The 27,400-nt window shown below is 41.4% G+C and overlaps 1 protein-coding gene across 3 annotated transcripts in view; it reads right to left on the minus strand.

Annotated features, from left to right (window-relative positions):
* GHR (growth hormone receptor) overlaps positions 1 to 27,400 on the minus strand; it is a gene marked incomplete at its 5' end in the record, with an annotated part of 284,082 nt that overhangs the window by 82,096 nt on the left and 174,586 nt on the right. For all 3 annotated transcript variants that reach the window (XM_082622357.1, XM_082622356.1, XM_082622355.1), the window contains one exon: positions 3,465 to 3,530. In XM_082622357.1, the coding sequence (XP_082478483.1) occupies positions 3,465 to 3,530 (66 nt within the window). The remainder of the gene's footprint in view (positions 1 to 3,464; positions 3,531 to 27,400) is intronic.

Raw genomic sequence — 27,400 nt, forward strand, 5'->3', positions numbered from 1 at the left:
ACACAGAGGAGGGAGGAACTGCTTCAGGCTAAGGGTCAAAGTGTTTTGGCTGAACCTTAAAGTATGGGCAGGATTTATATTTCCAGAATGCTGGGTGAGGCGGAAGGAGGATAGTTCTGGAAGATGGGACGGCACGAGCAAAGTCCCAGAGGAGGGAAAGCATAGTGTTCCTGGGGGGTAGTGGATAGTCTAGACTTACAAGCTGGGGTCAGATGACAGATGGGGGATTTGAGTGGCTTGGGATAGGATTGCAATTTAAAATTTAGGTAGTGGGGAAGGTACTAAAGATAGTTAGTGTTATTTAGAGCAGAGGGATATGTTGGATTCTGAAAATCGTTGTTGGCAGAGGAAGATGGATACAAGGAAGGAGAGACGGGGTAGGGTGTGGAAGGAGAGAGGAGCGAGACAGCTACTAAAGGGTTATTGTGATAGCCCAAGTGTAAAGTAAAGGTGGCCTGCGGAAGGGTGGTGGCCTTTATTTACGTTTGGACAGTTCTGTCTAGGATTCACTCTGGGAGGGTTTATTTTTCTTCCACAAGGTTTTGCTTTGAATCTGAGAATTCAGAAAAGTGCACATAGGAAATGTATACGTTACAATTGTGAATTGACAGATCTTGAACACTAGCTTTTTGTGTAAAACTATCTCCCTTAGGGGGAATATGACCTCCCTGAGGTCAGGACAATATCTTACACATTTCTTTGTTCCTCAAGGTGTAGAGCTAGCTAGTGCTGGGTGCATGGCAGGGAGTTAAACATTTGTGATACAGTGACTGTGTCCACAGTGACACAGTGAGGCTACGGGAGCACTAAGGTCTGTTGCATCTCAGTGAGATGCTTGGATGATGAAGGTGGCCATGTGTCCTAGTGAGTGCACTGTGGAAGGTGCCCAGTGATACAGACACATCCTTTGACGTGGGGTACTTTATCCATTCAGTCCTGAGACACAGGGCATGTAACTTCAGATAAGAAGAAGCTGGAAGGGTAGGATTCTTCCTTGCGTGGGGAGGTCAGTGTCTGTGTGACGTGCCACAGATGAAGGGTAATAGCTATTATTCTTGTTTGTCACAAGGACAGAAAATCAACATATGCCAAATGACAACTGACAGCAATTTCTTCAACACATCTTCCATACTCAGAGGTTGTATTTTAACAAGGCCCAAAGCTTAAGCTCCTCAGACCCCATGACTTGACACAAAGACAATGGCTTGGGGAAATCTTACCACCCCTTTGGGGGCAAGTGAAGGGCAGTGTATTGTGGTTGTGTGTTGGGGAGGGTTCCAGTGTGGGATGCAGCATGCACCATTAGTAAACCATTCTTTTTTTTTTTTTTTTTTTGCGGTACGCGGGCCTCTCCCATTGCGGAACACAGGCTCCGGACGCGCAGGCCCAGCAGCCATGGTTCACGGGCCCAGCCGCTCCGCGGCATGTGGGATCTTCCTGGACCGGGGCACGAACCTGTATCCCCCTGCATCGGCAGGCAGACTCTCAACCACTGCGCCACCAGGGAAGCCTAAACCATTCTTAACTGATTCCTTCTTATTTCCTTACAGAAAGCAGCAATGAGTCACATCACCTGCTGAGTGAAGGCTTTGGAATATACTGGCTGGGATAACCCAAACATAAGCAAGAGCTAGTCTTTCTACAACCCCTCACTTTAATTAGGGAGCGGATTAACATGTCAGATGATTCTAAAACAGGAGGGTTGTAGAGTTCGCGGTCTGGCACAACTGATGAATTGATGACGTTTGTTAAAAACAGCACCAACCCTCCCTTTCAGTCACCTCCAAGAAAAATGATGTTTACATCACCTATTAGAAAAGGACTCTGCAATTTAGTCACAAAACCCCAATTATAGTTTCATGATGCCGTTATGATCCCTGGAACAGCAATGGCTTAAACACAGTCAGGTACACTAACTTCCATTCCTTTATTTTGTAATGTGGACTCGAGCCTATACTTCAACTGAAGAAAAGAAAATCCATCCTTAGAATTTAATTGAAGGTGCCTACTATGTGATCACGGTATTTTTTAGGTCACGTGAGGGATTTAGAAGAAGCAGAAAACACAGGCTTTGCCTAATTGCAACATAATTAATTAATTTGTGCAGCGCACACAACTCATTGAGTCCTGCACATGGTATGAACACATGCATGAAGATGTTGTGAGGTAAATGCTATCACGGAGCAGTGGACAGAATTTCAGAGCCCAGGGTGATTTGGTTGAAGGGACAAATTAAGACTGTCTGGTAATGTGATCACTAGGTAAAGAAGTATCTCAAAATAATAATGCCAGTACACTACAGGACTTATAAATCAAAAACGCAGATTCCTAAACTCAGTAAACTAATTGTTGGCCCACAACAAGTTATTTTATGTCTTTTTTTCTTTGCATTAATTTGGCCTTACTTAACCTCTAAGGATAAGCTTCTTAGAAAGATAAAGAAGCAGTCTTTTTTTCCAAAGAGGAAATGCAGATGGCTAACAGGCACATGAAACATCACTCAACACTGATAATCATCAGGCAAATACAAATCAAAACCACAATGAGATATCACCTCACACCTGGCAGAAGAGCTAACATCAAAAAGAACACAAATAACAAATGTTGGCGAGGATGTTGAGAAAAGGGAAGCCTCATACACTGTTGGTGAGAATGTAAATTGGTGCAGCTATTGTGGAAAACAGTATGGAGATTTCTCAAAAAACTAGAAATAGGACTACCATATGACCCAGCAATTCCACTCCTGGGTATATATCCGCAAAAAACAAAAACGCTTATTTGAAAAGATATACTCACCCCAATGTTCACAGCAGCATTATTTACAATTGTCAAGGTACGGAAGCAACCTATGTGTCCATCAACAGATGAATGGATAGAGAAGATATGTTGTATGTACAATGGGATACTACTCAGCCATAAAAAGAATGAAATTTTGCCACTTACAGCAACATGGATGGACTTGGAGGATATTATGCTAAGTGGAATAAGTCAGACAGAGAAAGACAAATACTGTATGATATCACTTATATGTAGAATCTAAAAAAATAAACAAACTAATGAATAAAACAGAAAAGAAGCGGACTTACAGATATAGAGAATAAACCAGTGGTTACCAGCGGGGAGAGGGAAGCAGGGAGGGGCAATACAGGGGTAGAGGAAAGAAAGGGTTATTATGGGATTATATGAAATCATTTGCATGAAACTTTTGAAAATTGTAAAGAACTTTGGAATTGAAAGAATCTTTCATTCAATTTAAAAAAAAAAAGGGAAAAAAAAGAAGCAGCCTTACAGAAAAGTTGAAAAAGAAATTCTGAAAAAAAAATTTGTTAGTTTGCCCGTGCAATTTCGGTCAGTCATTCATCCAGTTACCATATCCCAAATAAAATAGGGAAAGGACAGTAGCTTGAATTACAGTAAAACCTGGACAACATCGTTGAAGGCAGAAAAGGGAGTGAAATTCTTACTTGTCTCTAGGCCTGGATGGACTCTCTGCAGACTCTGAGATGCTCTGACAAGGATAGCTGGTGTGGCTGGAACAGAAAGCGAAGAAAACCATTAGTTATCCCTATAAAAAGTGGTCTGATGTGACTTTGTTACAATCTCATTTTCAAATGTCAAAATGTGACCAGGCCCAACCTCACAACAATTCTCCCCTTTTTCTTTCTTTCTTTTTCAAACTAAAATTGCACCTACCCTCTAAAAAGAACTCCTAAATGTTCAGAGCAAATGGAAACCTTCTGGTCTTAGTTGCCTCTGGTCTCATGCCTGGACACAGTCAAGAAGGATGAAAAATTGCCTTCCTACAATATTTGAGTCCAAACTTAAGTCTTGCTTGTGAAAACAAGAAGGAACATAAATTCTTTTTAAAAAGAGTATTAAAAACAGTTCAGTCAAAAGCGTTTATTCTTAGAAATAAACATGTGAGCAACCTGGGAATAGGGAAGGAATGAGGGGAAGTGAGAAGTTGGACAAGAGGGGGACAGACCTTTAGACACGAGATGGCAATGAGTCATCTATTATAAAAGCAGTTTTAATTTTATTGATACTAGTATTAGGTTGCATTAAAGACAGGAAAAATGGACAATGATCAATGTAGTTATCACTGAACTGGTTGAACTGCAAACACCTCAGCTACAAAAGTATTGTAACTGTTATCTGGGCTTGGTGGAGAAGGGGGTGTCTCCAAGATTCTTCCCATCCCATCAGGCTATCCGTGGGTTATTAGAGAGGCAGTTTGGTCCAGGCCCACAACAAACACAGAGCATTACCTCAAAGCAGCGAAGCTGCTGATGCTTTGGGTCCTCAATAGAAACCCACAGTAACAGTGCTGAGAAATCTTTCTTTGATATGAAAAAAGGAAGAGGAAGAAAATGAAGATGCATGGGCAGAGAGCTGGCCCACACTCATCTCCCTGAATTTCAGGGAGGGTGAATCCTGTCCATCTGTCCTGATCCACTTTTCAATGTGCTTTTTTAACTAACTCTTCTCACCTGGCTAACCACTAGGCAGCTGTGGGGTCTGAAATTCAGAATGTAGAACCTAACAGAGGAAGTTAAGTTCCTTTTACTAAATGCTGCAGAATTCTAACACGTGAAAGTTTTTGCAGCCTGGGCATATCAGTGAGGGTGTTCTTCCAAGCGAAGTTAGGTTTGGGGGGCTTTGGCGAATTAATATTTTAAATTCTGTGTGACTATTAGCTCTGGAAGGGTTTCTTTTCAGTCTCTCTCTAAATTTTAATATTAACTTCATCTGTAGAAGCTCATTTACTCCCAAATACAATAAAGAGTTATGACAGAAAGCAAATGGAATACACGTTTCCCTAGAGTAGATAATGTACTACACATTGATTTTAACGTGACCAGAAAGGAAAACTGCATTTTATGAAAATCCCCTCAAGTCTACTCACTGTCTTGATATCCTTAGTCTTTATTATTACCATTGTCTAGACCCCAACCCCTGCCTTTAATTCCTTACTACAAATCAGAGAACACTTTATTACCCCTTGCCCTAAACTGGGCACCAGAATGTTAGTTTTGGTCAAGGTTTGGCAAGTTTGTATAGCTTCCAACTGTGAATGACCTATTTCACTGAAAACTATATATGCCTTGAGAAAGTTCTGATAGCTCAAAAAAAGAGGAAAATTAAGTCAATCATGGGATGACACGCAATCATGTGTGTTATTTTTGTAAAAATTATCCAGCAAGTTTGTCTCAATTTTCAGCTTGAAAATGAGTAAACACACACCAGTTTCCAGGCTCAGATCAGCAGGAAAGTTGACGAATTTCTCCAGAATGATGACTGATATGGAATGTGGGCATCAGTTATGAGGCCCCAAGGAGCCCACAGAGCCAAACCTCAGGCCCGGAAATGCTTGGGGAGCAATGGCCACCCTTGACTCTTCCCAAACCAGGATTTTGCTTTCTTTGCAGACAGACGTCTGGTGCTTTTCTCCTTATGGTGTATTTGGTAACATTTTCATGAAGCAGAAAGTCTTACTCAGCTAACACCCTCCACAGTATGTGAGGAATCAAGGCATAAAAGGAACAAATGGCATTCTTGGGGAAGAACCACAGCTTTATGCCAGTGCCAAGAGGGTGCTGATTACAAATCGAGCACAATGAGCAAAACTGTGCCATCTTAGCAAATGGAGATGTCACCCTCGGTCGTCAATTTTAGTGTCTAAGCCGTCCTCACTGTCTAGAAGTGCCGAGCGATGGAGGAAAACAAATGAAGGGTGACAATAAGCAGAGAATCACAGCTCCAGTATATCCCATTGGAGCTTTTAAATGCTGGCATTATAAAATGAATTAGCTATAGCCCCTGGCCTTGGTGAGCCCACTACTTCCGGGCAGGGATCTATAAATGAAGGAGTGGTCAGCATTGGAGGCGCAATGTGGTAGCCCTTAACGGGTCTGGACAAGCTCCCTGGGGAAGGTGATCCCTTGGACAGGCGCTGAATTTGGGATAAATAAGAAATGAAAAGGAAAGGAAAGGGCCGTTGGAGCCAAGGCAAGCACTGCATAAAGACAGGGATAAGACACAACCTAGGCATGTAAAGAGCCACGATCTGTAGGGAGTGGGTGTAGCAGAGCTGACCTAGGATGTGTGGAGAGGTCAAGGGCATATTGGGAATGGTCTTTCCAGATAACTTAATCGTGGGACTTCCCTGGTGGTCCAGAGGTTAAGAATCCACGCTTCCACTGCAGGGGGCACGGGTTTGATCCCTGGTTGTGGAACTAAGATTCCACATGCTTCATGGTGCAGCCAAACATAAATAAATAAAGAAAGAACTGAACTGTGATCCTGCAAACACTGGAGAATGAGTACTTTGCAGTGCCTTGAGGCACAGCTTCTCATGGTGGACTCCCTAAGAATGAACTGTAATCTATCCTCTCTTACTTATGTCCAGCCTTGTGCTCAGCTTCCCAACTATGGCACACAATTGGACCTCAGTTTCTCTCTGTAAAATGGGGACCATCGCAGTATCTACACATGTGAGGTTTAAGTCAGTTAATACATGCAATATATTAAATATGCAATATAATAAGTGCTTGGTAAAGGTTAGATATTCTTCTTGTTATTATTATTGTCACTTATTATTGCTACCACTACCCTGAAAGTAAGAGCCCATCTTTTCCAACAAAGAATTTGACAATGTTTTTACACTGGACTTTGTGAGCTTAGGGCTTTGCACATATGAGGACAGGATGCTGTCCTAAGCCCAGCAGGACCCACTCTATTCAGGTCCTCCTGCACAGGCTGGATGAAGGCAGTGGGACTTTGGGGAAGTAGGGTCAGCAGCATCGGGGATGGTAATCTGCCTGGGACTAAATGCCGTCAATTCCAGCTCTTGTAAGTTGGTGAATTCCCTATTATATCAGTAAGAAAGCTAGCATGGGAGAATCAATGTTCTGGTGAGTACTGTAACTTACCAGGTGTGCAGCAATGGCATTAGAACCAGCCACGAACAGACAGTGCAAACACAAGTAGGTAAACCAAGATACTGCTTACGGTACCAAACGTAAGGTAGGTAGCTAGTGGGAAGCAGTGGCATAGCACAGGGAGATCAGCTCGGTGCTTTGTGACTGCCTGGAGGGGTGGGATAGGGAGGGTGGGAGGGAGGGAGACGCAAGAGGGAAGGGATGGGGGAACAGATATATATGTATGACTGATTCACTTTGTTATAAAGCAGAAACTAATAAAAATAAATAAATAAATAAAATTTAAAAAAAAAGATACTGCATATGGCAATAATTTTACATGACAGGAGATAACGTAAAGGGCCTCACAGGGTATCTGCCATAAAATAAGCATCGGTTAATGTCAGCTATTGTTATCATTATTAGCTTATGGTTACTATAATGATAATGATGATGTAACTATCATGAAATCTCTATTTCAAGACTTCCTCTGATTGCAGTAATCATTTTACAGTATATACATGTATCAAATCATTGTGTTGTACACAAACTTGCACAGTATTTTATGTTAATTTTATCTCAATAAAGCTGGAAAAAAAAAGACTTCCACTGAGAGCTTTTGCTTTCTCCCTCAGGCAGGTAAGCTGTCCTCCACCCAAGAGTCCTAGAAACCATTCTTACATCCTTTGCTGTAACTGCTTATTTTCCTGTGCCCTATGACACACAGCAAGTTTCTTGAGATGGGTATTGCTTTTATCTTTGTAACCTCTGTTAGGAGCACAGGGCATGGCACCTAGTAGAAAAATAAGGCTTGCTAAAGAAATGAGGTAGATGAATGACAAATGCTTTAAACTTTGGCTTCCGAACTAAAAGGGGATCAAAGCAAAATTGTTTATTCTCAGTAAATTGTCTTTCCTTGTAAATCTCAAGTATGCGTGACTACTTTTCCTGCCTTTTTGAAGTGTATTTATCCTTGTGCATATTCCAAAAATTTTCCCAGCTTGGATTTCAACCTCAAAGCTCTTTCCAGACCCACTTTTTTCTTTCTGCCCTTTTTTCTCTATCAAACTATGATCACCATCACGGAAGAGTATTCAATTTAAAGCCCATATCTCCTCCAGATATGCAGCCTCCTTGCAATAAGGCTGAAGTTCAAGCTCACTGTCTGGTCATATTGATGCCATGCCCCAGACCATCCTGCTGCCTCTGAAGGGGCTGGCTGATGGCAAAGTCAAAAAATGTGTGTGAGGTGTTTACATCTCACATTTATTGTGCCCTTAAAATGTACCAGGCAGGGCTTCCCTGGTGGTGCAGCAGTTGAGAGTCCGCCTGCCGATGCAGGGGACACGGGTTTGTGCCCCAGTCCGGGAAGATCCCGCGTGCAGCGGAGCGGCTGGGCCCGTGAGCCATGGCCTATGGGCCTGCGCGTCCGGAGCCTGTGCTCCGCAATGGGAGAGGGCACAACAGTGAGAGGCCCACGTACCGCCAAAAAAAAAAAAAATGTACCAGGCACACACTTCAGGACATTTTATGATTTTTTCCATTTTATCCTCACAACAACCCTCTGAAGTGGATATTATTAGTTACATTGTATGAATGAGGCTCAAAGAAATAACTTGCCTAAGGCCACCCAGCAATTATATGGCAGAGGCCAAACTGGAACTGGAGTCAGATTCTGACTCCACCCCACTCTACTGTTTCCCATACTTGTCTGACCATCAAGATCTACTGTGGCATTCATTCATTCATTCATTTACTGAAGTCTAGTTGATTTAACTGTGGCATTTGTTAAACATACAGATTCCAAGGCCCTGTGCCAGCTCTACAGAATATGAATCTCTAGGGCCCTGGTCAATCTATATGTTGGCAAGGTCCTGAGAAACTGTATGCTTACCCTGCACGCTCCATCCCCCAGCCAGGTGATTCTTATGACATGACACGCTTGGAAAACTGTTCACTGGCCACTACTTTCTTGCTCTGATCAGTCACTGTGTCCTCTGTGGGGTTCCCCTTCTAGGGGTCCCCCACTAAGTGTCCACAGCTGGTGTTCACGACTTGCGCAGCCTGATTTATTTGAATGCTGCAAACATTCTGGAAAGTTATACTGATGGGGCCAGGTTGTTGAGGCTCTGGGCGGAAATACCCTTCAGGGGTCAGTTCACAAGGAACCAGGTAGGACTTGCAACACCCTGGCAGCCAGGCCTCTTCCTTTTGCTCTGTTATCGAGTGATATCTACACAGCAGGTCCTGGGGCTGCAGAGGTCATCTTGGTCATGGCTACCCCTTGGCACACCAAGTCCTGGGCCCGAGTGCAGTGACAATTCTAAGCTGGAATTTCGTTTCTTTTGCAGCTCACTGGCTAAATTGAATTTCCATCCATAGTTTCTCCTGAAATAAAATATATTATCTCCTACACGTCATGGCTCTTGGCAGCTCCAAAGAAGCCTGTGTAATCTGAACAGGAAATCTCTGAATCTTTCAGACAGCATTACCTCCCCAGATCTCCACTAGGGAATGTGCTTCTTCTATACTTGAACAGTAAATCAGAGAGCACATTACATAAGATAATCTAAACAAACAAAAAACGGAGCTGTGAAATGATGCTGGTGGTTTCAAACACCTTTTAATGCTAAAAAAGCTGCTTCACAAACAATCTACAACAATTTTGGAGGAGAAACTGGTGTCGTGAAATGAAGCACATGCTGAACTAAATCTGCAGCAGCCATATTTCGCTGTAAATGCTTTTAGAGAGTAGCTGGGCCTCGAGGTAAGAAGAATCAACGTGCAATGAGAAATCATAAAGACTTTCTTTTCCCGCAGGTCTACCTCTGGCTTAGTGGACAAATGTGCAAGTTTCCTAACAACTTGAAGCTTCACATATTCCTTTCCTGTCTGGCAGTGCTCTCCTTGGTGAGTTAAAAAAAAAAAAAAATCCTCCTGACACAAGTTTATGCACATACCGAGGACATCTGCTTGCAATTAAAGACAGAAATGAGGGCCTGACTTTTCAAACGTAGCTCTTTGAGTGATAAGGCCAGTTAGGGGTGCAGTGTCTTAAGGAGAACACATTGCGGGGTGCTTTAAAAAAAAAAGTATGAAAAGGAGCAGTTAATATGCATGCTGGGTCTCATCTGGCTTGCATCTTCCTACAGCAAAGCTTCCCAGCAATTCCTCTGGTTTTCCCTTCCAACTGCTACAAGAACAGTGAAACACCCTGCCCAGCTAGCGGCCCTTAAAGCTGCTTCTCATTATGGAGAACAGCAAGGGTGTCAACACCAGGCAACGGGCGGAAAGCCATCCCTCTGTGCCATGTGATAGCAGGAGCCCAGGGGAATCACAGCCCTGCTAAGAGAAGCAAACAGAATCCAGGTTGGCACTGGACCATTATCAGTCCTAGGTGTCTAGGCAGAGGCATAGGACTGGGACCGGAAGGATAGACAGAGTATTAAAAGGTCAGACTGAGATGTAGGGAGAAGGGCAGAGGTGTCTCTTCCTCTACAATGTTGTCTTAGATGTTTTTAATACCTGTGAATCCACTCATTAAAGCAATAGAGTCAGACGTTTTAATAAAGCCCAAAGCTCAGATGGTGACTCACAGATGATGTGCCGGAGCTGGCACCTCTTCCCAGCTCTGTGTTCAGTGACATCATGTCATTAATAACTTGAAATCAGCCATAGTGGGAATACTTACACCATAAAATTTGGTGAATGCTCCAAATCAAGGCTTTCTGCCATCTAAGTCTGTGAAAATTCCATTCATCTTTCAAGATGAGTGTGTCTTCTCCTCCATGATGCATTTTAAAATTTTCTCCCAGATGGGATCCATGTCTCCATCCTTTGTGCTTTCACACAATAGCTGGACCACGGCATCTCTTATTCCCTGCCTGGTACCTCAGTTATCTGACCTGCCCAGTGAATGATAAACTGGACGTTTGAAGGCAAGGACCCTGTCTCCTCCTTCTGGCCCACCACATCATTAGCACAGCTCCTTCAATACAGTAAGTGCTCAATATACATGTGTGAAATTACTGAACATCTCACTGGGGAGTCTTTCGAGAAACGCTGTGAGGCACCATGACTTTACATCACTTTGAATTTAGCAGACATTTTGTGGTCTCTGGAGTCTCAACTGGCACAGAAGATTCTAAAGCACATCATTAGATGACAAGTGTCCTCCTGGGACCGTGAATGCTCAAACTTGAGGCAAAGTCAGCGCATTTCAACTCATTTTCATGGTATTGAGCTGCTTAATAGTGCTCAGTGAGGGGAAGAACTAATGAACATAGGATCGTTTAACTTCCTCACCTGCTCTCCTGTCACCTGGATAGGTGCATTTGCTTGGTTTTGGCTACAGCAGAGAGCCAGTGTTTTGATACCGAGGTGTGTAGTCCATGCCCATTTTACTAGGCTGAGGCTGGTAGTAGGGACTTTTAAGTCCTGGGGATCAGCTGATGTGGCAAATTCATGGATCTCCTTGTTGAGACCAGGCAGCGTTTCAGAAGCACAGCACGGTAAAGGTGTCCTAGGCAGGCATATATTTTGTCAGAGGTTTAAAGTTGTATTTTCCCCTCTCTGGCCAAAGGCACCTTTTATAAACAGGTTGGTCTGAGCTGCCACTCTGCCTCTCGTTCCCAAGCTCCACTTATCAATTTCCATGGAACATTTCTTGAACAAAATCCTATTCCCTTGGGAAGTAGGTATGTGAGAGGTACTGAGAGGTCAGAACTGCAGTGTGTGAGGTGCCAGGTGCTGTCCTCGACGCCAGGGATACAACGGTGAGGAGTGTGGAGGGAGGTCTGCCTTTCTGGGTATACAGTCTGCTGTGTGCAGAGGGAGACAGATAAGCCAGTGGATGATGCCAGGTGGCAGGGGAGGCCACTGAGATGTGGGGAGAGGAGCTACCAGAGACTTGGAAGCAGCATGAAAAAATGTAGACCCTAAGGTGGGACTGGGGGCTAGAAAGGAGGTCGGTGTGGGAGGCGCAAGGGGAGAGAAGAAGGAACAGAAGGAGGGAGGGGCGAGAAGAAGCATTTGAGGTCACGGCGTGCCAGGGGCCAGATCTTGCACTGTCTTGCAGGCCAGAGTAAGGACGTGTGGACTGCTCACTATGTCACCATGTCAGGTTCCATGAAAGGAACCCCAGTGAGCTGGAGCTACTATTGCTGTCACACCTGTCTCATTAGGTGTGTCCTTCCCACTTGAATCCTTCACTGTAATAGTTGGGAATTGGGAGGTGTTGGCATTGGGTCCCAAGGCTCTTTGGTGTACGGCTTTAATTCACTGATTACACTTATCCCACTGTACTTGGTCTGGGTTACAGACACAAGCCAGAGGGCCATTTGTTTGTACAAGACATAATTATCAAGCACCTACTGTGCATAAGGCACTCTACTAGGCAGTGGGATATGGTGGTGAACAGACTACCATAGGGCCCAAGGTTCATTTCCCTCTATTCCCCTAAATGGATCCTTAGTCCCTGACCAATGCATCTCTTTGCCATCTGGTACATTCCTGATTCTAGGTCTTTGCTCACCTTATATCATTCTCCTTGTTTTCTCCAGAATGGGGAGAAGATCAGAGGTAACTCCCATCTATGGAGTGGGGATAATCATTCAGAAAATGAAACTGATCTATATAAAGTACTTCACAGAATGTCTGGCACAATTTAAAAAAAAGAATTAAATAATACCATTTGCAGCTACACGGATGCACCTAGAGGTTATCATGCTAAGTGAAGTAAGTCAGAAAGAGTAAGACGAACACCATATGATATCACTTGTATGTGGAATCTAAAATATGACACAAATGAACATGTCTATGAAACAGACTCACAGACATATAGAGAACAGACTTGTGGTTGCCAAGGGGGTGGGGTGCAGTGGGGAGGGAAAGATTGGGAGTCTGGGATTGGCAGATGTAAACTAGTATATATAGCAGGGGTCCCCCAACCCGTGGGCCGTGGACCGCTACCAGTCCGTGGCCTGTTAGATACTGGGCCATGCAGCAGGAGGTGAGCGGCAGGCCAGCAAGTGAAGATTCATCTGCCGCTCCCCGTCGCTTGCATTACCACCTGAACCATTCCCCCCAACACCCCCGCCCCGGTGTGTGGAAAAAGTGTCTTCCATGAAACCGGTCCCTGGTACCAAAAAGGTTGGGGACTGCTGATATGTAGGATGGATAAAAAACAAGGTCCTACTGTATAGCACAGGTAACTATATTCAATATCCTCTGATAAACCATAATGAAAAGAATATGGAAAAGAATATATATATGTATAACTGAGCCACTTTGCTGTATAGCAGAAATTAACACAACATTGTAAATCAACTATACTTTTTTTTTTTCCAACATTTTTTATGTGCCCCAGCCATGAAACAGCTCTGGCCACCAACCCAGGCATCAAGCTACGATGAAGAAAGGACTAGACATCTGCTTTGCCCCTGACAGACACAAGAGCACCACCACCAATCAGGTGTCTCTTTGCCCATTGCCAGGGGGTGTAAATCAACTATACTTTAATAAAATTAAAAAAAATTTTTTTAAGTAAAAAAAAAGAAAATCTCTGGCACATAGTGTTTATGAGTACATACAGTTCACTGAGAACAGTTAACGGCATTTATATATGCCACTCATCGGACAGTTATGTCCTATGCTGATTCTCACACTATTTAGTTTGTGTTTATATATTTGCCCCCTCAATTAGATTACAAGTCCCTTCAAAGTAGGAATCAACCCTTCCTAACCCTGCACATATTAGGCCCTCCATTAATATCTGTAGTATGATGGCTAGCTGGCCTTTTGATTGGTATCTATGAGATTACAGGTTTTATTGGTTAACAAAGATTCTTAGTGGAAGTTCATGTACACTTTATAGATATGTTTGTCACAATTTTATATGGTAAAAGAAACATAAAAGTTTGACACAGCTTCTCTCAGATACTTGACTCAAAATTTTTAGATTCATTTTCTGAAGCCCAGTTTTGGAAAGAAATTATTGAAACTCTGTAGCTAACATGCAACCAGCTCCAAAAATTATTTTGCAGCAGAAAATAGAAGCTCTACCAAAAAGTGAATGGAGATGGATAAGGTGACAATCCACTATAGACACGTACCTTGGCAAAAAGGTACCTGAAGCTTACTTTTTTGAACTTTGTCCTTTTTGTTGTGTCTTCTGTAGTTTTGGCTCCAGTGAGAAGCAACCCTTATGGGCGCTGAAGCTTAAACCTAAATCTAACTTCAGAATTTCCAAAATGGACAGTTAAAATTAGAGTCAAAAGAGTCCATCAAATCACATAACAACAATTTAAAGCAGAAAATTATACTGGGTGTGAAAAAAAATTTATGACATTTTTCTGGAAGGAATATGTTTCAACTGAAAAGGAGATCCATTTCTTTGTATCTATCTACAGGGCAGGCAAAGTCTTATAGTCTAAAATATAAGCTTTGATTCCTTGCTGGAATTATGCGTAGTGTGGTGACAATATGACATAAAGAAAAAAAATCAAAAGCCTTATTGATCATCCATATGTGGCCACTGCTCTGGCCATATGTGGAAAGGGTTGGAAAGGATAAAATGTGGTTCCTACTTTGAAGGGACTTGTAATCTAATTGAGGGGGCAAATATATAAACACAAACTAGTGCAAGAATCAGCATAGGACATAACTGTCCAATGAGTGGCATATATAAATGCCGTTAACTGTTCTCAGTGAACTGTACTGTACTCATATACACTATGTGCCAGAGATTTTTTTCTTTTTTACTTAAAAAATTTTTTTTAAATTTTATTAAAGTATAGTTGATTTACAATGTTGTGTTAATTTCTGCCGTGCACAGTATGCCTCTGTGTCAGCCTGAAGGGGTGCCCTGCCCATAGGCTTTCTGGCGGGACAGGGACACTGTATGGCTTTAAGTGTTCCCTGATTGAAGGTGGGAAAAGCAGCAGTGAGCCAAGTTCTGAACAGAGTTTTTACTGTGCTGAGGCCAGGAGGTGAGGGGGAGGGAGAGGGACAGGACTCCCACACAACTTCTGCCCTGCTCTACTTTCTGGTAGATATAAGTTAAAAAGGCTGAGAAAGACACCTTTGGGTAGATGGGACAAAGGAGGATCTGGGACTCTATACAGTTCAAGTTTAGGAAATCTGCAGCAAATGCAAATATATATATGTATATATATAACACGTATTATATATAATTTATATTATTTAATTTATATTTAATTTACATTTTATTTATATATATATTTAATGAACTTCTAAGCAGCAGCTAGTGAAACTGAAGAGCACCCAAAATAATATGTATGACTATACAGATCCTGCCTCAGTCTTGTCTGCTATTAGCCCCCTGCTCTAAATTGGAAAAATTTGAATGGCCTAGTTTCTTTTCGGTGGAAGGAGCATGTAAGGAAAAAGGATCTAGAGAAGCCAGAAATGGTTGGGCCACCAATGTCATTTCAAATGAAAACTACAAGAGGACATTTCTCTTTCTAAAGAATAACATCAAAAAACAATTTTAAAAACTTATCTGGAAAGTACGCTCATTTTTGAGTCATTAGGAGTTGTGCTCCCAAGAAGCATCTTTCCTGTTCCCAGATCTTTGAAGTCCTGCCTGAATGACTGACTCCACTTCCTATTTTCTTCTCTTTTGAATCCTCTTCAGCTGTGTTTCTGACCTTTCCCCTCCACTAAACCTGTTCTTGTCAAATTCAATGGTCTCTTTTCTTTCCTTATATGACTCAACTTTTCAGATGCGTTTGACTCAGCAGACCATTGCCTTTTAAAGATACACTCTTTGCCTAGCTTCCATGATGCCAAATTTGCCTGGTTTCCCTTTTACCTCACTGGCTGTTCTTTCTTGCTCACCTTTGCTGGCTTCTCTTCCTCTGCTTTACCCCTAAATACTGTAGTTTCACAGACTCTTCACTTCCCTAGCTTTTCTGCCCCCATCCCCCCCGAAAGGGGAATCTCATCAAGTCTCATGGCTTTAAACATCAGTATATGCTGATGGTTCCAAATTTCCATCTTTAGCCTGAACCTCTCCATTGAACTCCAGGCTCGACTCAGCCTCTTTGGCTTCTTCACTAGATATCCAATAGGTATCTCAATCTTAACACACAACTCTCAAGTAATCCCTGATGAACCCGCTCCTTGTCAACTCTTCACTATCTCTGTAAATTATTTCACCATCCACGCTGGTACTTAATCCAAAACCCTATAGGCCATCTTCATTTCTTCAGTCTCCCTAACTCGTATTCCCTTATTTAACCCTCCGACAAATTATGTCAGTTCCATCTCAATTCACTTCTCTCCTTCTCTTTTGCTATTATTATAGCCCAAGTTCCCAACACCTCTTGCCTAGACTATCAAATAGCTTCCTAATTGGTCTTCTCACTTCCACTTTTGGCCCCCTTCAATTAACTACTGAAACATTAAACAGGGTGACCTTTTAAAAGCATAAATCAGATCATGATACTTCACTAAAATTCTCCATGGTTTCCCATGTAATCAGACTAAAGCCCAAACTCCTTATAATGTCCACCAAGACCTCTCGTGTAGTAAACACGGCTGGTTGTCTACCCAGACTGCCTTCCTCCTTCCTTCTCAACAGAAACGTGATTTTGTTCAGGTAACCGCTCCTCCCCAAGCAGCTCATGTGCCTCAAGGGAAGCCAACCCAACCCCAGCTCCAAGAGTAGGATGGAGGGTTATTCCCATCCTCTTCTGAACTTCAAGAAAGAGGATGTGACCCAAAGGGAATCTTACTGGGGGGGATTCTAGAAAATTTAAGGGAAAAAATTTACGGAATGCCACAGTTTCCTTGCTTTACCTATTTCACCCCAAACCTGAACATGCAGCTGATACAACTGAGAGGGCAAAGACATCTTTTTTTCTTTTTTTTTGGAATTTTACCAACTTGGTCAATTTTAATTTTATTTATTTTTTTATACAGCAGGTTCTTATTAGTCATTCATTTTATACACATTAGTGTATACATGTCAATCCCAATCTCCCAATTCATCACACCACCACCCCAGGCAAAGACATCTTTTGGAAAATGAATTTGAAGCCACTGGATTTAGCCGATCCACAGCCTGCACCAACTCTGTTTTTCTAATTATATGAATTACTTTTCTTATTACTTAAGTCAATTTGCATTTTGCTTCCTGTCCCTTGCTCCTGATCCTGGCTAGTATATTCCAAGAGTGGCCCCTGCTTCCCTTTCTTTCTCCTTGTGCCAACATCTTCTTACCATTATGCCCCAGACCTGAAACTTGCTGATCATATTCAGACTCAGCTCCTGCTGTTCTTAGTACCCCATGATTTTGTGTGATTGGCTCAGGCTTCAGCTCAAATGGTATCTTCTCAAGGATGCTTTCTCTGACCAAATAATCTAAAGGAGTCATTCCCAAGTCACTTGTAGGACATCGCTACATTTTATTTTCTTCATAGCCCTTATTTATCTTTGTGTTGAGTTCATTTATTTGTATTCTCTATTTTCCTATCTTCACTCCACTAGAATATGTCCTGAGAAAAGCAAGGATCTACTTTCCCAGCACAAAGTAGGCATTTTATAAATATTTGTTGAATGGATAAATGCATGAATGAACCCCTTGGCCCAGTAATAATGGGGACTTTATCTACTTTTTGCTTGTTACCTTATCTGCAACAGATTTAAAAGCTGTAGATGTATCTGTAAATATTTTCCTGGAAACCCTATGAAAATTCCTGACAATTAGCAACAAATAAATGGTTGCTAATTTGCTTAGGGGGGCATAAAGGCTGTTAAAGCAGGCAGAATCTTTGAATGCAAATAGTTGGTAATCTAAAGATTGGCTAGGGCTTCCCTGGTGGCGCAGTGGTTGAGAGTCTGCCTGCCAATGCAGGGAACATGGGTTCGTGCCCTGGTCTGGGAAGATCCCACATGCCGCGGAGCGGCTGGGCCCGTGAGCCATGGCCGCTGAGCCTGTGCATCCGGAGCCTGTGCTCCACAACGGGAGAGGCCACAACAGTGAGAGGCCCACATACCGCCAAAAAAAAAAAAAAGATTGGCTAATATTTTTTCCCAGTCTCCAGAAATGGCATCATCACTGTTTTCTTGGACTTGGACTTAAAATTTTGGATTTCTCATTTTTTCTACCAGTTGTCAGAACATACCATTGGTTCTTTCCCTCCATTATGTGTTTCCCAGGCTACTCCCTTTCTTTCCAACTTCCACTTCCCTAATGAGGCTTCATTTCTTCATCCAGGCCTTATTCCAAAGCTTCCTGTTATCTCTGCCCTGAGCAGGGATTCCAGTCTATTCTCTGCGCAATGTTGGATTAATCTTCCTAAAATACCATTTTCATCCTGCCACGCCCCTGCTGATGGACTCAAATGTCACCCTCTTGCTTACTGGATTAAGTCCAAATTCTGCAGCTCAACATTCAAAGCGTTTCTGCAGAAGGCACTGCTTTTCTCTAACTTCTTTCCCACAACTTGTTAACGCAAACACGCTTCAGTCAAGACGGCGTCCCTACGATCGTCAGCCTGTGTTCTCTTTTCTTTCTCCTTTACCTTTTCCTCTTTATCCTCTTCTGCTGAAAGTTTCCGTCCTTCCCTCCCTAAGCAAAAATCTCCAACTCCCCGGAGAACACCCCTCCTTCACAAAACCTTCCTTGATAATTGGCTCCCTTCTGACAATCTTTGACATTTCACCTCTCCCCTTGAACTGGCCACTGACGTTCTCCATCAGTGACTTTTCTTGAAAAGACTGCTAAGGAGGAACATGGAATGTAAACTATTCATATACAGTTACTATCATTAGGATAATCTCTCCACACAGGAAAATGTGACCCAAGTGTATGTGATAAACGAGTAGCATAACAGCGTTAGAGAACATGGAGGCTCCAAACATGTTCTTCAAGTCACACTGGAATGTGAACTATTTGTAACACTTATTCCCAATAATTAGAATCTACCCAAAGCTCTCGGAAATAATTTACATTGTTCTCCCTCCTTGGACACCTTCTTACAGTAGATTGGCACAAACTGGTATATTTTAGACATATTAAAATTGATAATCACATAATTTTCTTTAATTAAAACCCACTAAGTATATGTTTATTTTTTCAAATTTCTACTTTTAGAGTGCAGTATGAACAGGTAATCTCCTCTGTTTCTTGAGCTTAACCACAATGTTTAGTATTCATAACTGGCAGCATGTTATAAAGGTAACGGATGACATGTCCATATTGTCTGAAAATGTCTTCCCTAAACCCATTCTTTGAAAATGAAAAATATTGAGATGGCAAACTGATTATGCATCATCATTTCAGTCAACACATTTATAAGGAGCATTGCCTAAATGCCTAGCTCTTTGCTAGGCTCTGTAGGCTAAGAAGTAGTTAAAATAGTTGAAATTCCTGGGCTTAGAAATTTTCATCTGGTCCGGGAGCAAAACTAACAAACCAGATACTACCTGAGGCTCCTAAGGGCTAAAATGGTTACAACTTGCTGATGCACAAGGACTTTGGGAAGTGAGAGAGTGGCACAGTCAGGAGTAGCTTGATAATTTATATGACAGTGATGGGACTGGAATCCATTTTGAAGGCTTGTAGAATGGAGGATGCAGATAGATGGGCAGGAGAGGGAAATAACATGCCCAGGGCATGATGATAAATGATAAAATGATAAAAGGGCAAGACTGGCTCAGAGGAGCATTGCAAAGGACAGATACAGCCATGACGGGGAGTGTGTCTGGGAGGAGATGGGGGAAAAGTTGTACATTTAGTGGAGAGTCAGATGGCCTCAAAGCACAGACTTGAAGCATTTGGCAATGTGAACCACTAAGATTCTTGAACTAGAGCGTGATAGGACAAAAGGGCTGTTTTAGGAAATTGAGCTCTTCAGCTGCATGCCTGAGGGACTGGGGAATCCAAGGGGCTCTTGCAATGGCCCAGGAATGACCTCTGAGGGGACTGAGAACATATCCATTATTCTCTATTGTTCTCACTTGTTCAGAAGACCTGGACAAAATAAGGCTTTCTCTACATGGCTTGATTTCTATGTGAAAGTTTCCTTTTCCACATCTCCTGCCAAGTCTCCTAAGGACCATCCCCTTTGCTTCCCTCCTTTAGTTCACAGTGACCTCTTCTTCAGGACTACCCTCACCCTCATGACCATTAAGTACTAAAACACATGAATAATCATAAATTTGTATCAGCTGAGACTTTAAACGCAGAAGGGTCCAAAAATTAACACGAATGTTTGTTTTGAACAGTTTTAACTTCTTGAGAAATAAAAATATGGTAATAAATTTCTATTAAATGTTCCCTTCCTCCCGGCAAAGTTGGCCGTGTCAAATCCCCCTTTCCTCTTGAGGCCAAGCTCCTTTAATGCCATGTTGGAAAGGTTCTAGAAGATTTCAGACACTTTCACTTGATAGAATAACCTCGTGCTGACAGTAAAGACTCAGTCTGTTCATTTTAAAGTAGGGCTGCTTTGACCAAAGAGGGAGCAGAAGGCCCAAGTCTGCCCACTAGGCAGCACTTACTAGCTTCTTTGCGGAAACCACTGATCAAAAGCCCTCTGGCAAAAAGTTTAGAAATTAAAAAACAAAATATTTGATTGAAATTACATTTCAGAGGCTATCTGTACAGTTACCTGAAAATTTATGAGGTGCTTCCGGCAGTGGACTAAAGAACTGTTTCTACTTATTCATTAAATCGACAAATTAACAACTGATAACTTCATATCTACTATATGGCTGGCATGACTCAAAGCTCTAAGGACACAACATTGAAATATCTATCCCTGCCCTCATGAAGGTTATAGTCTAAGGCTATCCTATCTCAATAGCATCAATCTGCTTAAAAATGCCCAAGACAATAACTGTTTTATGACTTTTTAAAAGTAGTCCAATTTCTTTAATGAGCAGAAGAAATTAGACTATGATATGAAAAATCTAGGGAATGAATTTGGAAATAAACAAAATCTTAGACAGTTCAATCTCCTTTTCCTCTAGAACTCAACCAACAAAGCCATAATCTGGATGGAAAAACAGTTTCTGGGGAGTATGCAATATGTTAACCTAAGTAAATGTCAAAAGTGACAGCATTATGTACTGAATGCATACTACGAGCAAAGGTTCAAGTTTACATGGTGGGTTATTTCTGTCTCCTCTATTCATTTCTGTTAACAGCTTTGTATCAGTGTATGTGCACAAAAATATCCTTATTTTCTCGTTAGCGTATTTTGCTGTGGAGTTTAAAAAACCCTAAGGGCATATTCTTGTAAACTGCCTAGGTATAGATTTCACGTGAAGCAGGTATAAATTTTTGGCAAAGTCATCGGGGTGCAAAGAATACCGCATTACTGTACTTCTCTAAGATTGATTTGCGTCTGACTCGGAGCCTCCTCAGTTCTTACCAAGTTCATGGGATATTCAATTGCAGCTATTTCTATAGGAAATAGTTCTATTTCCTACTCCTGGGTCAAGGGAGGGTCTTTGGAGGTCTTACACATAGATAAACATTTACAAAAAAAGTATCCATTGTCTTTCTCTTTCTTCTCTTTGGGTCCCAACTCTCCTTAACTCCAGAGGTGCTCACTTCTCTCTCCAACATTTGTAAAAAATCCTAGGAAGAGAAGGTCTGTTCTAGACCTGCAAAATCCCCTGGGGCCAAGAGAAAAAGAAATCTTGGCTGCCTTTGGAATGGGAGCTGGAACAAAACACGGATTAATGCATCAATAATGCTCCTGCCCCATTTGAAATGGCAGATGGCTTGTGTTCACCTTCCATTCTTGTGTCACAGGAGTGTTGAAAGGCAGCATTTTTTAGTCATTAATTCCTTGGAATTGTAACCTAGAATTGTAATTTGTGCTCCTTGCAAAAAACATTCTCTTTGTCCTGTAGAGCTTGCTACTCAAAGCAGTGTGCAGTCTGTGTGCTGGCAGCATCAGTGGCGCCTGGGGGCTTGTTAGAAATGCAGATTCTCAGGCCTACCCTACACCTTCAGAATAAGAATCTGCATTTGAACAAGTTCTGCAGGTGACTCATATGCTCCTTAAAGTTTGAGAAGCACTTGTCTAAATGATGTTTCCTCCCTTTTTTCTTTTCCATTTCTCAAACACAAGGCATAATCCTTGCATGTCTTATAGGCCCTGAAAAATCCCTTCCAAATGAGTAATGAAAATTAAGCTTTTAAAAGGGGCTTCTGTCTGTTCTTCAACACTTGGATGAAAACTGTGTCACAACATCTGGAATTAGGTAATCAACAGACTTCCAATGAGAAGAGAGTTCACATTTTCCTTCTGGAGGGAACAAGACATATTTGTGCTCTGGTTCCATTTTCATGCTGCTAATTTTACTAAATTGTTTATGGAGGGACTTCTGAGCTCGGATCAGTGAGCTTTAATTTGAGAGATGGAAGGCCAGCATTTTGGTCCAGGTCCCAAACACAGCTTACTGACTGCTTACTACAGGCAGCAAGAAAAACGTCTTTTGAGCCAGGGTACAAGTAGTTTTCAAAAGTCATTAGACTTGTGAAAATTCTACCTGGCCTATAAAATTTACACTTGGCCCAAGCATTTACACTTTGCAGTGCCAGTTTATTTTCCAAGCAGATATTCCCTTCTCCTACTGTCCCTAACGTTAAGAGCCAAGGATCAGGAATATCTATCTGCCTGTTAAAAATTCTTCCCCACTCTTCACCCACAGTCGAGATTAGAGAAGAAAAACAGATCGGGTTAACTTAAAAAACAATCATTTCCACATTTCATGGCCTTTAGGTATGTCATTCACTCATTCATTCATTCATTTCTACTTTTGTCCACTTTCAAGTAGCTGTTTTTAAGGCAATTTTATGTCTTCAAGATAATGTCAAAATCAAATACCTGAAATAATTTACGAGGGATAAATTTCCTGCTTTTGAAATGATGCTTTCCAAATTACATAGCTTTCCATAGTGATGCCTGGTATAGAGTACTACCAAGAAATACTTGGTTTGCTCATTTCTTAAAAACACTTATCAAGTGGCTGTTATGTGTCCAATTAGTTATCATAGATTTAGCAATATAAGATGCAAGGGTTGTGAGAAGTAAAAGTATTAGACAAATCCCCATGCTCAAATAGATTACAGCTTGCTGGAGGAGCCAGATAGGAACATACCCACGGTGGAACAACAGCCAGGATGGGTCAGTATTAGCAAAGCATTGCTAGAGGGCCTTTCCCCAAACGTTGTCTGATGAGTAACTAACTAGAGCAGTGATGTGGTCCAGATCACTGAAAACTGGGAAACCTACATGCAGGAAGTAGGACTTGAAGTGGACCCTGGAGGATGGCTAGGTAGAAGTTAGAGAAAGGGAAATGCCAAGAGGCACAGTCATAGAGAATATTATGTACTTAAAGGAACTAATTTCTCCTCTGGAAGAACAATTAGGAAATGAATCCCTGCATTTTGTGACTAAATGAGGCTTAATTGGCAGAAGGTCTAGATCCCGATCTTATACCAATAGTAGGGGAGACTTCAGGGGCTGCACTGCATGCTGGATAGGCTACGAATTTCTGACTAAGGGCCACTGCAGACAACATGTTTGTGAGGCTCTGGACTCTAGAGTCAGCTGGAAATCTCCCCTGGAAGGTGCAGTTCTTACTCTGAGAGCAAGTGCAGTTCTAAGGATAAACAGCTTCCTAAATCTTCATTCAGTCAAATGTCTTGAGCTGAAATTACTTTAAACGGCCACAAGTTTTATAGTACTATTAAAAATCTAAAACAAATAGCAAAAATAACACCACCTAGTAAGTTAACACCAGGAAAATATTTGAGCAATAATTACATGACCTCAGAGATTCCCTGGTCCAGAAACCAGAACCCAGTCATTAGCCAATATTATCCTCAGTATGGTCTTTCCATTCTTCCCATCATTCCTTGTCACTGCCTGATGGAATCACCATCTGACACTGCACAATTAAGTCAAAGTCATTATCAATTCTTGGCCTCTATCCAAAGAATGCTTTTTAAATTTTTAAAAATCAATGCCAGAAAAGAGCTTTATCTTTTTCTTTTGGGGCTATGTCTTGTGAAGGAATCAGAAACAGTTACGAAGAGTTTCTAATACTTATGCTCCTTGTGTGGCAGATCACCAATCACTGTGAAAACTATTAATGTTATGACAAAATTAAATGGCTTTCCTAGCAGGCCATTTCTGAGAAATACTATGCCTGTGACTTTAGGTTAATTCAATGACACAGCTCATCTTCCCAGAGACTCAAATGGAATGCTTTTTATTTATTTTTTTTGCATTTCCTTAAATCACAACACTATGAAAACCCATACTGATGTTTTGCTCCAAAACTGTTTTTGTAGTGAAACTTAGAGGATTCATTCATCGCTGAGGCAGAACTAATTCTGTGCGTACATATTCCAGACTTTATTTTACCTAAATTTGATGAATTTTCAGCCAGCCTGTCCAAAAGCAAGCAGATAAGCTACTGTTTCTCTGGTACCTCAGAAATAGCCATATTAAAACCAACACACTGGGGCTTCCCTGGTAGCACAGTGGTTAAGAATCTGCTTGCCAATGCAGGGGACACGGGTTCAAGCCCTGGTCCGGGAAGATCCCACATGCCACGGAGCAACTAAGCCCGTGCACCACAACTACTGAGCCTGCCCTCTAGAGCCCGCGAGCCACAACTACTGAAGCCTGCGTGCCTAGAGCCCGTGCTCCACAACAAGAGAAGCCACCGCAGTGAGAAGCCCGCGCACTGCAACGAACAGTAGCCCCGCTCACCGCAACTAGAGAAAGCCTGTGCGCAGTAACGAAGACCTAATGCAGCCAAAAAAACCCAACACACTAAGAATTTAGAGACTATTATCACCATTTGTGACTCAGTAAAGGCATTCATATCTTCCCATTCCTGTCGCCTCCTTTACTATTCTTATTATTTCTACCTCTAGGCTCTTGTTCTCCAGCCTTCATTCAGGATAATAATTTCTCATGACAGCTGAGTACAACATTCCCTTCTTCAGCCAAATAACAAAACAATAAACATAAATGATTTCTTTACTGCATTTCCACATATCACATCCCTGGATGAGAACTTTGGCATTTTGGAAATTTTAAATTCACAATAGGCAGAAATGGGGATGTACTGTGGCTTCACTCTGCATAGTTTCATGGGCACATAGATATTTAATATGGAACAATAATACTAGCTGATAGCTAATAACCACTTTCCATGAGCCATGCACCATGTTATGCACTTTACAAAAATGATCTCTTTTAATTCCTGAAACAATCTCACGAAGCTATGGTGCAAGTGCTCTTATTACCATCATTTTAAAGATATGAATAGTGAAGTACAGAATGGGTGAGTAACTCACCCCAAATCACAAGGCAGTAACCACTGGAACTAAGCCAGGCAGAGGCTCTAGAGCTCATACGCTTAAACCCCACAGTCTAGTTGGTATTTCTTTGAATGTTTGTCTGTGAATTCTTTCAGTTGGATCATCACCAGAATCTGACAGCAGTAAATGAAAGGAAGAAATAAAACAAAATAAAAAGATTGAAGGCTGAAGTTGGAATGGACCTAACTGTTGAATTGGCCATAATTTTAGAGATGAAATAACTGGGTCCCAGAGTGGTTAAGGGACTGCTCAAAACCACATAACTAATTAGTTGGACTGAAAATATAATCTAGGTCTCCAGCCTTGTCTGTTAAGGGATCTTTCCACTGTGCCATGCTCCCTGACTCCTGATCTGTCATTCCTCTGCCATGTTATTCCTCTGTTCCATGCAAGGCTCAGGGCATGGAGATATTCAAAATCACAAGCAGAAGTATGAGTTATAAATTAATACAACAGATTTAAACTGGTGCACATTTTATATATTCATTTTAATGGCTTTCTTTCTACTTAAAAGCTATCATTTACAGGTTCTCTCTTGATAGATAACATTTTAATGACAAGTAAAAATGAAGGAACAGATACAGATATACATATGTATTGGACTAACTGGTTAAATGAAACATTTTTTCACTGTTCTGAAAACTGTAACCTTAACCTAGGCAATATGAATTGCATGTGTGTGAGGACTGAAGCTGAGAGAATGGGAGATAGTGATGTAATAGCGACAGGAATGAATTTCAAAGTAGTTCAAAAGTAGTGGCAACAAGTACCTCTTGCCTGGAGATGAACAAAGTTGCATACTGGGTAGAATTTCTAGTATTTACTACAGAATGGAGATTTGGAAATATAGGGTCAACCCTCTTGCACTGTTGGTGGGAATGTAAATTGATACAGTCACTATGGAGAGCAGTACTGAGGTTCCTTAAAAATCTAAAAATAGAACTACCATATGACCCAGCAATCCCATTACTGGGCATATACCCTGAGAAAACCATAATTCAAAAAGAGTCATGTACCACAATGTTCATTGCAGCACTATTTACAATAGCCAGGATATGGATGCAACCTAAATGTCCAAAAATAGAGGAATGGATAAAGAAGATGTGGTACATATATACAATGGAATAGTACTCAGCCATAAAAAGGAATGAAATTGGGTCATTTGTAGAGACATGGATGGACCTAGAGACTGTCATACAAAGTGAAGTAAGTCAGAGAAAGACAAAAATTGTATATTAATGCATATATGTGGAATCTGAAAAAGTTGGTATAGACAAACTTATTTACAAAGCAGAAATAGAAACACAGACGTAGAGAACAAACATATAGACACCAAGGGGCAAGAGGGGTGGAATGAATGGGGAGATTGGAATTGACATATATACACTATTGATACTATGTATAAAATAGATAACTAATGAGAACCTACTGTATAGCACAAGAAACTCTACTGACTGCTCTGTGGTGACTGAAATGGGAATGAAATCCAAAAAAGCGGGGATATATGTATACATATAGCTGATTCACTTTGCTGAACTAATACAACATTGTAAAGCAAATATACTCCAATAAAAATTGAGTTATAAATTAATACAACAGATTTGATATATTCAAACAACCTGTTAAATTCTAGCAGCCAGTGGTAACTACCTACTGAAGAGCTGTTTCAAAATAGTAACTGATTTACTATTTAGCCAGACTTTCTTCCTAAAACTCAGTGTATATAATAATGGATTTTCAAATAAATGATAAACTTACAAAATCCTATCCTGAAAGAATCTATAGTGCATTTGCCTCAACAGGAAGGATCTTAACTGCTACAGATTTGCTTCTGGTTGAAGTTCAGAACTCTCTGACTAGGTGAAGGGCACTTTTCAACTACTGTATGAAGTCTCCGTGTCCTTTTAGAATTCATATAAATGTCAGAAAGGGGAAACTTGCAAAGCGGGGGGAGGGTCACTATTCGTTCATTCACAAAGTGTTTGTTAGTTGCAACAAGAGTGTTATCCTAAATACCATGCTAGATACAGAGACAGAAAGAAATCAGATGAGTTATCAAAACTTCAAAAAGTTTATTATAGTCTGATAGGAAAGATGA

Source organism: Mesoplodon mirus (assembly GCF_964341445.2).
Source record: "Mesoplodon mirus genome assembly, chromosome: 5".
Taxonomy (NCBI): Eukaryota; Metazoa; Chordata; class Mammalia; order Artiodactyla; family Ziphiidae; genus Mesoplodon; species Mesoplodon mirus.